The sequence below is a fragment of the Hippopotamus amphibius genome, chromosome 5 (assembly GCF_030028045.1).
Source record: "Hippopotamus amphibius kiboko isolate mHipAmp2 chromosome 5, mHipAmp2.hap2, whole genome shotgun sequence".
In the NCBI taxonomy this organism is placed as follows: Eukaryota; Metazoa; Chordata; class Mammalia; order Artiodactyla; family Hippopotamidae; genus Hippopotamus; species Hippopotamus amphibius.
Genome location: NC_080190.1, coordinates 72,202,716 through 72,215,377, shown reverse-complemented (window position 1 = coordinate 72,215,377; position 12,662 = coordinate 72,202,716). Strand labels below are relative to the sequence as shown.

Genomic DNA, 12,662 nt, shown 5'->3' with positions numbered 1-12,662 from the left:
AAACAACCCAATCAAAAAATGGGCAGGAGACCCAAATAAACATATGTCCAAATAAGACATACAGATGGCCAATAGGCACATGAGAAGATGCTAAACATCACTAATTATTAGTGCAGTGCAAATCAAAACCACAATGAAGTACCACCTAACACCAGTCAGAATGGCCATCATCAAAAAGTATACAAATAACAAATGCTGGAGAGAATGTGGAGAAAAGAGAACCCTCCTACACTGTTGGTAGGAATGTAAGTTGGTGCAGCCACTATGGAAAACAGTATGGAGGTTCCTTAAACTAAAAATAGAGTTACCGTATGATCCAGCAATCCCACTTCTGGGCATATATCCAGACAAAACTCCAATTCAAAAAGATACATGCACCCCTATGTTCATAGCAGTAATATTCACAATAGCCAAGACATGGGAACAACCTACATGCCCATCCACAGGTGAATGGATAAAATGTGGTATTATATATATACATGGAATATTACTGAGCCATAAAAAAGAATGAAATAATGCCATTTGCAGCAACATGGATGAACCTAAAGATTGTCATACTAAATGAAGTAAGTCAGAAAGAGAAAGACAAATACCATGTAATATCACTTATATGTGGGACCTAAAATATGATACAAGTGAATCTATTAACAAAACAGATTCACAGACATAGAAAACAAATTTATGGTTACCAAAGGGGAAAGGGGTTGAGGGAGTTTGGGATTAGCAGACACACACTAGTATATATATAAAATAACCAACATGGACCTGCTGTACAGCACAGGGAACTATATTCAATACCCTGGAATAAATCATAATAGAAAAGAATATAAAAAAAATCATTCTACTATTGCAGAACTTGAAGTTTAACTAGGGAGCTTCATAAATATAGTACAAGGTAGAAGGTGATTAATGTCATTGGACAGAGAGACTAGAGACATAGCATTAGAATAAGGTAACCTCGGAGAGCATCTCATCCTGCTTCTCAAAGTGTGTCCAGGAGCTAGTAGCTTCAGCTTCACCTGAATAGAATCTCAAGCCCTAATGAATCAGAGTCTGCCTTTTAACCAGATTCCCCAGGTGATTTGGATTGCATTAAAACTTGAGAAGCACAGATCTGGTTTAACTCCATCATTTTACAGGTGAGGAAACAGGCCCTGAAGGATGAGATAGCTTGGCTGATTTAGTGGATTATGAGAACTTGAGCCCAGTGCCCCAGGTTCTTTGTAGGGCTTATGTCTGCATTGTGCCATCCTAGTTAGGAAGTACTTTGGGATTTAAGAGAATGTTGTCTTATGTAGGGCTTCTTTCAAAGCTTAGAAAAGTAAAGGCATGTGTAGACTCTCCTTTCTTTTTTTCCACCTGTACCTAGAACCTTGTTGATTGTCACTTGCTTTACCTATACTCTCAGAATACATTCCTTAGAGGAATCATGTTGATCATAACTTAGCTTTCTTCATCATGTACATTCTGTCTCCAAAAGATTTATGTCATTTCTAGATACTGCATGATACTCCTGTGTTCAGAACATATTTTTTGTTAAGTCCAACACTCCATGGTTAAAATTATTTTAAGCCCTTATTCGTTTCTGGTTACTCATTATTATTTTCAGGAGTAAATTGAGACTTAGAGAAAAAGTTTGTTTAATTACTATTTGAAGAAGAAAAGGTCTCTGAAACAATTGAAAGGGATAATCTTGCCTTTAAGAAGGTTGCTTGCTTCTTCCTTACAAAAATAGAAACGGGGAAAATGTAAGCAGCATGCATTGCTAGAAGTGTACTTTTCCCTACTTTTGTGTTCACCTCTATTTTACACTGAGCATGATTTGTAAACATGTTAATATTTCTAATCTCAGTGACAAAAGTGATTTTCCCAAGTATTTTTATGAGGCATCAGTGGCACATTTTTTGAAAAGCATTCAAGGTAAGTTGTTTTACGCCTGACACACAGATTTGATTTTTACTTCTTTTAAAAAAACTGAGATAACGTACACATAACATAAAATTTACTGTCTATAATGTTTTTTTAATTTGTAATTAAAAAAATTTTTTTGGCCACATCACGTGGCTTGTGGGAAGTTCAGTTCTCCGACTAGGGATTGAACCTGGGCCATGGCAGTGAAGGCACCAAGCCCTAACCACTGGACCACCAGGGAGCTCCCAGATTTGCCATTTGTAATTTTCAAGTATACAGTTCAGTAGTGTTAAGAATATTCACATTGTTGTGCAGCAGGTCTCCAGAACTTTTTCCTCGTGTAAAACTGAAACTCTACACCCACTGAACAACAACTCCCCACTTTTCTCTCCCCCAGTCTCTGGCAACCACCATTCTACTTCAGTTTCTATAAGTTCAGCTACTCTAGATACCTCATTAAGTGGGATCATACAGTGTTTGTCTTTTTGTAAGTGGCTTGTTTTATTTTTCATTATTAGATTAAAGTCCTCAAAGTTCATCTGTGCTGTATAGCATGTGTTAGTTTCCTCCCTCTTCAGGCTGAGTGATTTTACATTGTATGTATCACGTTTTGTTCATTCATTCATCTGTTGAGGGACGTTTAGGTTGCTTCCACCTTTTGACTGCTATGAATAATGCTGCTGTGAGCATAGGGGTATAGTGTTTTTTCACTTTAAGCAGCTTTGCTAAATTAACTGTGAGTTTGTTAGTGAGGAGGACATTACACTAGTTGGAAGACTTAAGCCGATCATTTCTTCCTCCTTGCCTACTAACTGTTTAACCTCATGTGAGATATGTGACCACTATGAGGCTATGGATCTCCTTATGTAAGACATGAAACACATTCACAAAATTGTAATAATTCTTAAATGTAACACAGATGTAAGGAGACCAGTGACTATTTAATCCATTTGCTTTCAGTATTTCTAAGTTTGTTGTTTTGGTGAGTTGTACCTGAAAAAATATCCACCGTAACATAAAATATTACTATCATTAATTCCTTCACTGTATAATGTACAAATTTTTTATCTTAAAAACATAAATAGTAACTTTAAAGTTGAAAAAGAAGAATGAGTTAAAAACTAAGAACATATACATTTTGAGTAACAATCTGGTGATAACTCTTGGTTAATTTCTGAAGAATGTGGGTCCCTGAAGGAGTTAGTGCCTGGTGTTAATCTCAGTTATTAGTAGAGTTGAGAGAAGTTGCCAGTCCTTTCAGATACTACCTATTAGATCTCCCCAGTTTTAGATACAGCTGTAATGGTTTGATGTGTGGCAACAAATAGCATTATATCTTCTTAAAAGGGTTTTTTTTAATTTTGTTTTTTAATTTATAAATAAGAGGAACTCAGGAATGTTTGTCTTCTAGGCTCATCAACAGAGCAGACGAGCAGATCGTTTATTAGCTGCAGGAAAGTACGAAGAGGCTATTTCTTGTCACAAAAAGGCTGCAGGTGAGTATTCTTTTTCAAAAATACTGAGTCTAAAAGTGTAGGGCAGTTTCTTTTTTCCAGTGTCTCTCAACACATTATTTAGAATGAAAGTCACAAGAGTAATGACTTGTTGCCCTGCACATACCAGGTTGACACTACTGACCCACTGGAACACAGCTTGGATTCTTTTCCAAATGAGTGTGTTAGAGTCTCCATTTCCTCCTAACCCAGTCTTTCTAAATCATGAAGATTGCATATGCCGTATTGGTAAATGATTCCTGGACACAGCTTTCTGAGCCTGAAGACCCCCAAAGACAGAAGTGATTCCAAAAAGTGTCTGTCAGTTCATCTTAGTTGTTATAGAGAAGGAGTCTGGATTTCAAATATTTAGCCATTTTGGGTTTGGAAGTAATAACTAATTTAATTCCAGCCAGTTAATTTTCACTGAGTTTCTGTTGTCTAAGATGCTGATAATGCAAGACCTATCGAAACTCTTTCCTGTGGTCTTTCTTTAGCTTCCCTTATGAATGTTGCATCTATACCTTCATGCCTATAGTATTATGCTGCTGATGACTTTTTTTTAGGTATGAAGTTTAGAATTACTGGATTCTTATCAAACACCTAATTTTATCCCAGTCATACAAGCTTATATTGAACTCAGAAAATAGATCTTCAGGATCTGTTTTATACAGACTGTTTTAGCTGAATAACAAACCTAAAAGCTTTGGAGTGGGGGTACTGCATCCAACAGTGGTATGGCCACCTTTCTTAGAGCAAGCCCTATAGTCTTTCTGCCAGAGGAAGGCACTTTCCTTCCCTCTAGGCCAGTATGGTGATCAAAGTCCTGTTTTTTCCTGGCAGAGTCTGCCACTCCTGTGTTGCCTTACCGCTGAAATACAGACAACACAGTGGACACTGGTTTGGATAAGTCCTTCTATGTCATTGATTTTTGCCTGCAAGTCATTAATTTTCAGAGAAAATTTCAAGTCTTATTTTTGAAGAATTAGCTTTGCCACTGAAGCGTACCCCTTTGGCTATAGGGCTTAGCACATTGTATGTATCCATAAATCTTTGTGGATTTTTATTTATGGTGGATTTTATGGGAGCTTTAGGCAACACTAAACTTGGCGGCTAGTGCTTTTTAAATCTTTCATAAACTGTATTTTGTTATGAATGAAATTATTAACTTTGTCGTCACTATAAAAAAAAGAATGCACTATACTATTTTAAAAAAAAAACCATGAATGCTGCAGTGAATGTTCTATTTAGTTAGATAACCCAGAGTGGTGATGGCTGCACATAAATGACACAGAGTGATGAGCATAGGTTGTGTTTTGATTGGTAGGATATTCTCCCCACCACCCCCCACCCCCAAGAAGGGATGATTTATTACTTGCAACAGATAAGGAGAACACTTGCTTTCCCAAAGCAGTGTCTCTGATTGGGAGGATATTCTGAATACAAAAAAGGGAGAGAAGTTTCTTTCATTCCTATCCTACATCCTTGTCTTTATCTGAAGACTTAAAACTAATGTTGGGCGTTAAACGCCTCTCCCCCTTTCTCTGTCTCTGAATTCTGTGACTTTCTTCAGGAGTAGAAAAGATAAAGGCAGTCTGTTGGATCCCATTAGCTCTAATTATGGAGATAGAGCTTTAAGTGTGATTAGTTAATCTTACCCAGCTGATCTGATTTGGAGTTGAGACTTGGTTAAAAATAGCCTTGTGTTGTGTTTCAGAGTGGAGTTGTGAATGTAATGCTAGTTTGAAAGTTAATGTTGGAATGAGCTCAGTGTTTTCTAAATTGACTTACATCTAGGGCTTGAACAGAGGTGTTTTGGGAGGTATGGATGTAAATGTATCCTGGGAGGAAGGAACTTAGTATTTGGAAATCCTTTTAGAGATATGGCAGGGAAAGGTCATCATCTAAGAAAGGCTGGTGGGAATGAAAGCATGAAATGAGAGAATTTAAGGGCAAAAGAAGGGGCCTCTGTCAAAGATCAGAGGAGATTCCGAGACTGACAATTTACTCAAGACTACACGGCTAGATTGGAAAAGATGGCGGCGAAGTAGAGGGAAATGGAATGCATCCCTCTCCACAGATGCATTGGGAACTCACCGAAAGACGCAATAAATCCCACAGAGAACCAACTGAACACCAATAGACGACCTCGGACACAAGAAAGGACCATGAGGATCCCAACGTAACCGGTAGGGAGGCATCTATGACGGCTCAAAGAGGGTGAAGCGGCTGAGCTGTGGCAGACGGGAGGCAGTGAGAAACACACGGAGGGTCTGCACCACAGCTCAGCGTTCCTGGACTGAGACATCGATTCACAGCTGAACAGAGGATCCAGGAGCGGGAGTGTGGGAACCGGAGAGCTGGTTCAGGGTGAGAAAAATTGTTGCCAGTAAGGTGACGGACCGAGAGGACAGGAGGGAAGAGGTCTGTGGCGAGGAGTGCCTGCCTCTGAGAGCTGCCCGGCCATGATGGCAGCTGGATGCTGCAGGCTCACGGGCGGGGGGAAGAGCTGCGGGCATAGTCTCTCTTTTTCGGCGCCTGCAGTAGGCAGTGGAGGGACCCCTGTGGGCCACCTAAGGCACTCAGGGATAACAGGGACTCTCAGGCCCTCGGTCAGGGCTAGCTTAAAACCCCTTGGAACGCCGGCAGCAGGGAGGCTGCCGAGAACAAAGAAGCCTGGAGAGAGGCCCAACTCTGAGACATTCTGTTTACACCTGAGCCACCGGTGCCCCTCTGCAACAGGTACCTCCAAGCCCAACTGAAACGACAGAGCACCACTGCTCACTCACTCCCAGGGGAAGGAGCCACTGTTGTACCCTCTCCCTCCCCACACACCAACGCTTACAGACGAACAATAAAGGAAGCTCTGCTGGTCACAGAATAATACAAAAAACCCAAGGTGAGTAGAAGGACACTCACAGCTGAGACTCTGAGGAAACAGAAATATTAGTATCAATTCTATTGAACTGCTGCATTCTGGGATCAGTTCCAGTTTTTTTGTTTTGTTTTTTTAATTACGATCTTAGTCCTAAGGGATCTGCAAGTTTTATAACATATTTTTTATTCTATTTTTATTTTTAGCCTTTTTATATACTTCTATTTCTAGATAAGTTTTTGGTAGTACGGACTATATATCTCTCCTACCTTCCTTTCATCTCTATCCTTTATACATTTCTGTTCCCTTCTTTTTATTTACATATTTCCAGGCACACTACCATCTTCTGTTCCCCTGTCTTCCATCCATTTTTAGTTTATTTTATCTTAACATATAAACAACACTATTGATCTGCTCTGACTCCTTGCTCTATTCTCCAGATGACACACCGCCTTGGTATTTAATATTAGGTTTTTGTCTTTATCTTAGTTCTTAGTACAATTGTCTAATTTCATTCTGAGAATCTCCATTCTGTCTGGTGGTACTCTAGCTCTTTTTTATATTTGATCCTAGCTTTCAATATCTCCCTGTGTTTGTAAGTGTAAGGTGTTATTTGTTTGTTTGTTTGTTTTTGCTTTTGTTTCTGTTTTGGTTTTGAATTTCTGTTGAGTTTCTCTTTGAATATCTGATAGCATACTGGGGTTCTTCTGTCAGGTCTTTCCAGAGCCTTATGTCCTAAGGGATTCAGTAATTGTGTGTCTTAATACATGTATGTGTTTCCTAGACTTAGTATTTGTTTAACCCAACACTCGGACATAAGTCTGGGGCTCGGACAGTCTTCTGTAAACCGCTTTATCACTGGGACAAGCAACCCCAGAAGTTTGGACTACCACGAGGAAACAAAGAAACTACATGCAGGCAAAGGAGCAGGAAAAAAAACCCACAAGACCAAATAAATGAAGAGGAAATAGGAAAAATGCCTGAAAAAGAATTCAGAGTAATGATAGTAAAAATGATACAAAATCTTGATAACAAAATAAAGTACAAGAAACAGTTCAGAAGAACTCAGAAGAACTAAAGAACAAACAGCAATGGATAACAAAATAACTGAAATTAAAAATACTATAGATAGTATAACCAGCAGAATGACTGAGGCAGAAGGACACATAAGTGAGTTGGAAGATAGAATGGGGGAAATAACTGCCACAGAGCAGGAAAGAGAAAAAAATAAAAAGAATGGAAGACAGTCTCAGAGACCTCAGTGATAACATTAAGCGTACCAACATTTGAGTCATAGGCATCCCAGAAGAAGAAGAAAAAAATAAAGGGTCTGAGAAAATATTTGAAGAGGTTATAGTGGAAAACTTCCCCAACATGGGAAAGGAGATAATTAACCAAGTCCAAGAAGCACAGAGAGTCCCATACAGAATAAACCCAAGGAGAAATATACAAAGTCACATATTAATCAAACTAATGACAATTAAACACAAAGAAAAAATTTTAAAAGCAGCAAGAGAGCCCTGAGAATAGTATATGTAACATTAAAAAAAGTTGCTGGCTATAAATAAATTAATTAATTAAATAAATTTTAGTAAGAATGAAAGTGAAGAGGAATGAAAGTTTAGATTTAAGAAAAAGCAATAAGCAGAAAAATTACAAAATGACATTTATAAATATGATAAATAACATCTCTTGTATGTTAAAAAAGGAACAAATAAAACACTTCCAAAAAAAAAAAGGCAAGAGAAAAGCAACAAATAACATATAAGGGAAAACCCATAAGGATAAGAGCTGATCTTTCTGCAGAAACTCTGCAGGCCAGAAGGGAATGGCAGGATATACTGAAAGTCCTGAAAGAGAAAAACCTACAGCCAAGAATACTCTACCCAGCAAGAATCTCATTCAGATTTGATGGAGAAATCAAAAGCTTTCCAGACAAACAAAAGTTAAGAGAATTCAGCACCACCAAACCAGCCTTACAACAAGTGCTAAAGGAACTTCTCTAAGTAGGAAACACAAGAAAAGGAAAACATCTACAAATACAAACCCAAAACAATTAAGAAAATGGTAATAGGAACACACATGTCAGTAATCACCTTAAATGTAAATGGATTAAATGTTCCAACCAAAAGACACAGACTGGCTGAATGGATACAAAAACAAGACCCTTCTATATGCTGCCTACAAGAAACCCACTTCAGACCAAAGGATACGTATAGACTGAAAGTAAAGGGATGGAAAAAGATAGTCCATGCAAATGGAAGTCCAAGGAAAGCTAGAGTAGCAATACTCATATCAGACAAATTAGGCTTTAAAGTAAAGACTATTAAAAGAGACAAGGAAGGACACTACATAATGATCAAGGGATCCATCCAAGAAGAACATATCACAATGGTAAATATCTGTGCACCCAACATAGGAGCACCTCAATACATAAAGCAAATGCTAACAGCCATAAAAGCAGAAATTGACAGTAACACAATAATAGTGGGAGACTTGAACACCCCTCTTACATCAATGGACAGATCATCCAAACAGAAAATAAAGACACACAAGCTTTAAATGACACATTAGACCATCTCGACATAATTGATATTTATAGGACATTCCATCCAAAAACGACAGAATACACTTTCTTCTCAAGGGCATACAGAACATTTTCCAGGAAAGATCACATCTTGGGTTACAAATCAAACCTCGGCAAATTCAAGAAAACTGAAATCATATCAAGCCTCTTCTCAGACTACAACGCCATGAGACTAGATATCACTTACAGGAAAAGAACTGCAAAAAATACAATCACATGGAGGCTAAACAATTCACTATTAAACAACCATGAGATCATTAAAGAAATCAAAGAGGAAATCAAAAAATATCTAGAAACAAACGACAATGAAAACACAACAACCCAAAACCTATGGGACGCAGGAAAAGCAGTTCTAAGAGGGAAGTTTATAGCAATACAGTCCTACCTTAAGAAACAAGAAATATCTCGAAAAACAACCTAACCTTACACCTAAAACAATTAGAAAGAGAAGAACAAAGAAACCCCAAAGTGAGCAGAAGGAAAGAAATCAAAGATCAGAGCAGAAATAAATGAAAAAGAAAGGAAGGAAACAGTAGCAAAAATTAATAAAACTAAAAGCTGGTTCTTTGAGGAGATAAAATTGATAAACCATTAGCCAGACTCATCAAGAAAAAAAGGGAGAAGATACATATCAACAGAATTAGAAATGAAAAAGGAGAAGTAACAGTGGACACCACAGAAATACAAAAGATCATGAGAGACTTCTGCAAGCAACTATATGCCAATAAATTGGATAACCTGGAAGAAATGGATAAATTCTTAGAAAAATACAATCTTCCAAGGCTGAACCAGGAAGAAATAGAAGCTATGAACAGACCAATCACAACTATGGAAATTGAGACAATGATTAAAAATCTCCCAACACAGAAAAGCCCAGGGCCAGATGGATTCACAGGTGAATTCTATCAAACATTTAGAGAAGAGCTAACACCTATTCTTCTCAAACTCTTCCAAAATATAGCAGGAGGAGGAACACTCCCAAACTCATTCTATGAGGCCACCATCACCCTGATACCAAAACCAGGCAGAGATGTCACAAAAAAAGAAAATTACAGGCCAATATCACTAATGAATGTAGATGCAAAAATCCTCAACAAAATACTAGCTAACAGAATCCAACAACACATTAAAAAAATCATACACCATGATCAAGTGGGGTTTATCCCTGGGATGCAAGGATTCTTCAATATATGCAAATCAATCAACGTGATACATCATATCAACACATTGAAGGATAAAAACCATATGATCATCTCAATAGATGCAGAGAAAGCTTTTGGCAGAATTCAACATCCATTTATGATAAAAACTCTCCAGAAAATGGGCATAGAAGGAAATTACCTCAACATAATAAAAGTCATATATGAGAAACCAAAAGCCAACATCGTTCTAAATGGGGAAAAAGTGAAAGCATTCCCTCTAAGAACAGGAACAAGACAAGGGTGTCCACTCTCACCATTATTATTCAACATAGTTTTGGAAGTGTTAGCCACAGCAATCAGAGAAGAAAAAGAAATAAAAGGAATCCAAATTGGAAAAGAAGAAGTAAAATTGTCACTCTTTGCAGATGACATGATATTATACATAGAAAACCCTAAAGACTCTACCGGAAAACTGCTAGCATTAATCGATGAATTTAGTGAAGTCACAGGATACAAAATTAATGCACAGAAATCTCTTGCATTCCTATACACACAACAGAAGAGCAGAAAGAGTAATTAAGGAAATTCTCCCATTTACCACTGCAACAAAAAAGATAAAATACCTAGGAATAAACCTGGCTAAGGAGGCAAAAGATCTGTATGCAGAAAAGTTTAAGACACTGATGAAAGAAATCAAAGATAACACAAACAGATGGAGGGACATACCATGTTCCTGGATTGGAAGAATCAACATCGTGAAAATGACTGTACTACCCAAAGCAATTAACAGATTCAATGCAATCCCGATCAAATTACCAATGGCATTTTTCACAGAACTAGAGCAAGAAATCTTATGATTTGTATGGAAATGCAAAAGACCCCGAATAGCCAAAGCAATCTTGAGAAGGAAAAGTGGAGCTGGTGGAATTAGGCTTCCTGACTTCAAACTATACTACAAGGTCATAGTGATCAAGACAGTATGGTACTGGCACTAAAACAGAAAGGAAGATCAATGGAATAGAATAGAGAACTCAGAAGTAAGCCCAAACACATATGGGCACCTTATCTTTGACAAAGGAGGCACGAATATGCAATGGAAAAAAGACAGCCTCTTCAATAAGTGGTGCTGGGAAAACTGGACAGCTACATGTAAAAGAATGAAATTAGAACACTTCCTAACACCATACACAAAAATAAACTCAAAATGAATTAAAGACCTAAATGTAAGGCCAGACACTATAAAACTCCTAGAGGAAAACATAGGCAGAACACTCTATGACATCCATCAAAGCAAGATCCTTTTTGACCCACCTCCTAGAATCATGGAAATAAAATCAAGAATAAACAAATGGGACCTCATGAAACTTAAAAGCTTTTGCACAGCGAAAGAAACCATAAACAAGACCAGAAGGCAACCCTCAGAATGGGAAAAAATAGTTGCCAACGAAACAATGGACAAAGGATTAACCTCCAAAATATACAAGCAGCTCATGAAGCTTAATACCAAAAAAGCAAATAACCCAATCCACAAATGGGCAGAAGACCTACAGATTTCTCCAAAGAAGACATACAGATGGCCAACAAACACGTCAAAAGATGTTCAACATCACTAATTATCAAAGCCACAATGAGGTATCACCTCACACTGATCAGAATGGCCATCATCACAAAATCTGGAAACAACAAATGCTGGAGAGGGTGTGGAGAAAAGGGAACTCTCCTGTACTCTTGGTGGGAGTGTAAGTTGGTACAGCCACTATGGAAAACAGTTTGGAGGTTCCTTAAAAAACTACAAATAGAACTACCATATGATCTAGTAATCCCACTCCTGGGCATATACCCAAAGAAAACTATAATCCCAAAAGAAACATGTACCATAATGTTTATTGCAGCACTGTTTACAATAGCCAGGACATGGAAGCAACCAAAATGCCCATCAACAAATGAATGGATAAAGATGATGTGGCATATATATACACAATGGAATATTACTCAGCTATAAAAAGGAATGAGATGGAGCTATATGTAATGAGATGGATAGACCTAGAGACTGTCATACAGAGTGAAGTAAGTCAGAAAGAGAAAGACAAATATTGTATGCTAACTCATATATATGGAATCTAAAAATGGTACTGATGAACTCAAGTGACAAGACAAGAATAAGGACGTAGATGCAGAGAATGGACTGGAGATCTCGAGGTGGGGGGGGTGGGGAGTGAAGGGGAAGCTGGGATGAAGTGAGAGAGTAGCATAGACATACATATACTACCAACTGTAAAATAGTTAGCCAGTGAGAAGTTGCAGTATAACAAAGGGAGATCAGCTCGATGATGGATGATGTCTTAGAGGTCTGGGACGGGGAGGGTGGGGGGGAGTCAAGGGAGGGAGGGGATACAGGGATATGTGTGTAAATACAGATGATTGACCTTGGTGTACCTCAAAAACTGGTACAAGAGTGTAAAGCAATTATATTCCAATAAAAAAAAAGGAAAAAAGAAAGACTGCACAGCTAAGGACTCATATCCTCTGTACTTTGTAGTGTTTTGATAGTCTTTTGTAAATGTGTAGAAATAAAGAGGTTACTTGATAAGCTGATATACCAAACCCAGAAAGAAAAAGCTGTCTAAATGTGGCGGGAGGTGGGGAGGAGGAGG

General features: G+C 38.0%; 1 protein-coding gene across 1 annotated transcript in view; it reads left to right on the top strand.

Moving 5' to 3' along the window:
• The window catches only part of NRBF2 (nuclear receptor binding factor 2), a 31,040-nt gene that overhangs the window by 12,876 nt on the left and 5,502 nt on the right, over positions 1 to 12,662 (top strand). Inside the window, exon 2 of the mRNA XM_057734776.1 lies at positions 3,323 to 3,407. Within this exon, the coding sequence (XP_057590759.1) occupies positions 3,323 to 3,407 (85 nt within the window). The remainder of the gene's footprint in view (positions 1 to 3,322; positions 3,408 to 12,662) is intronic.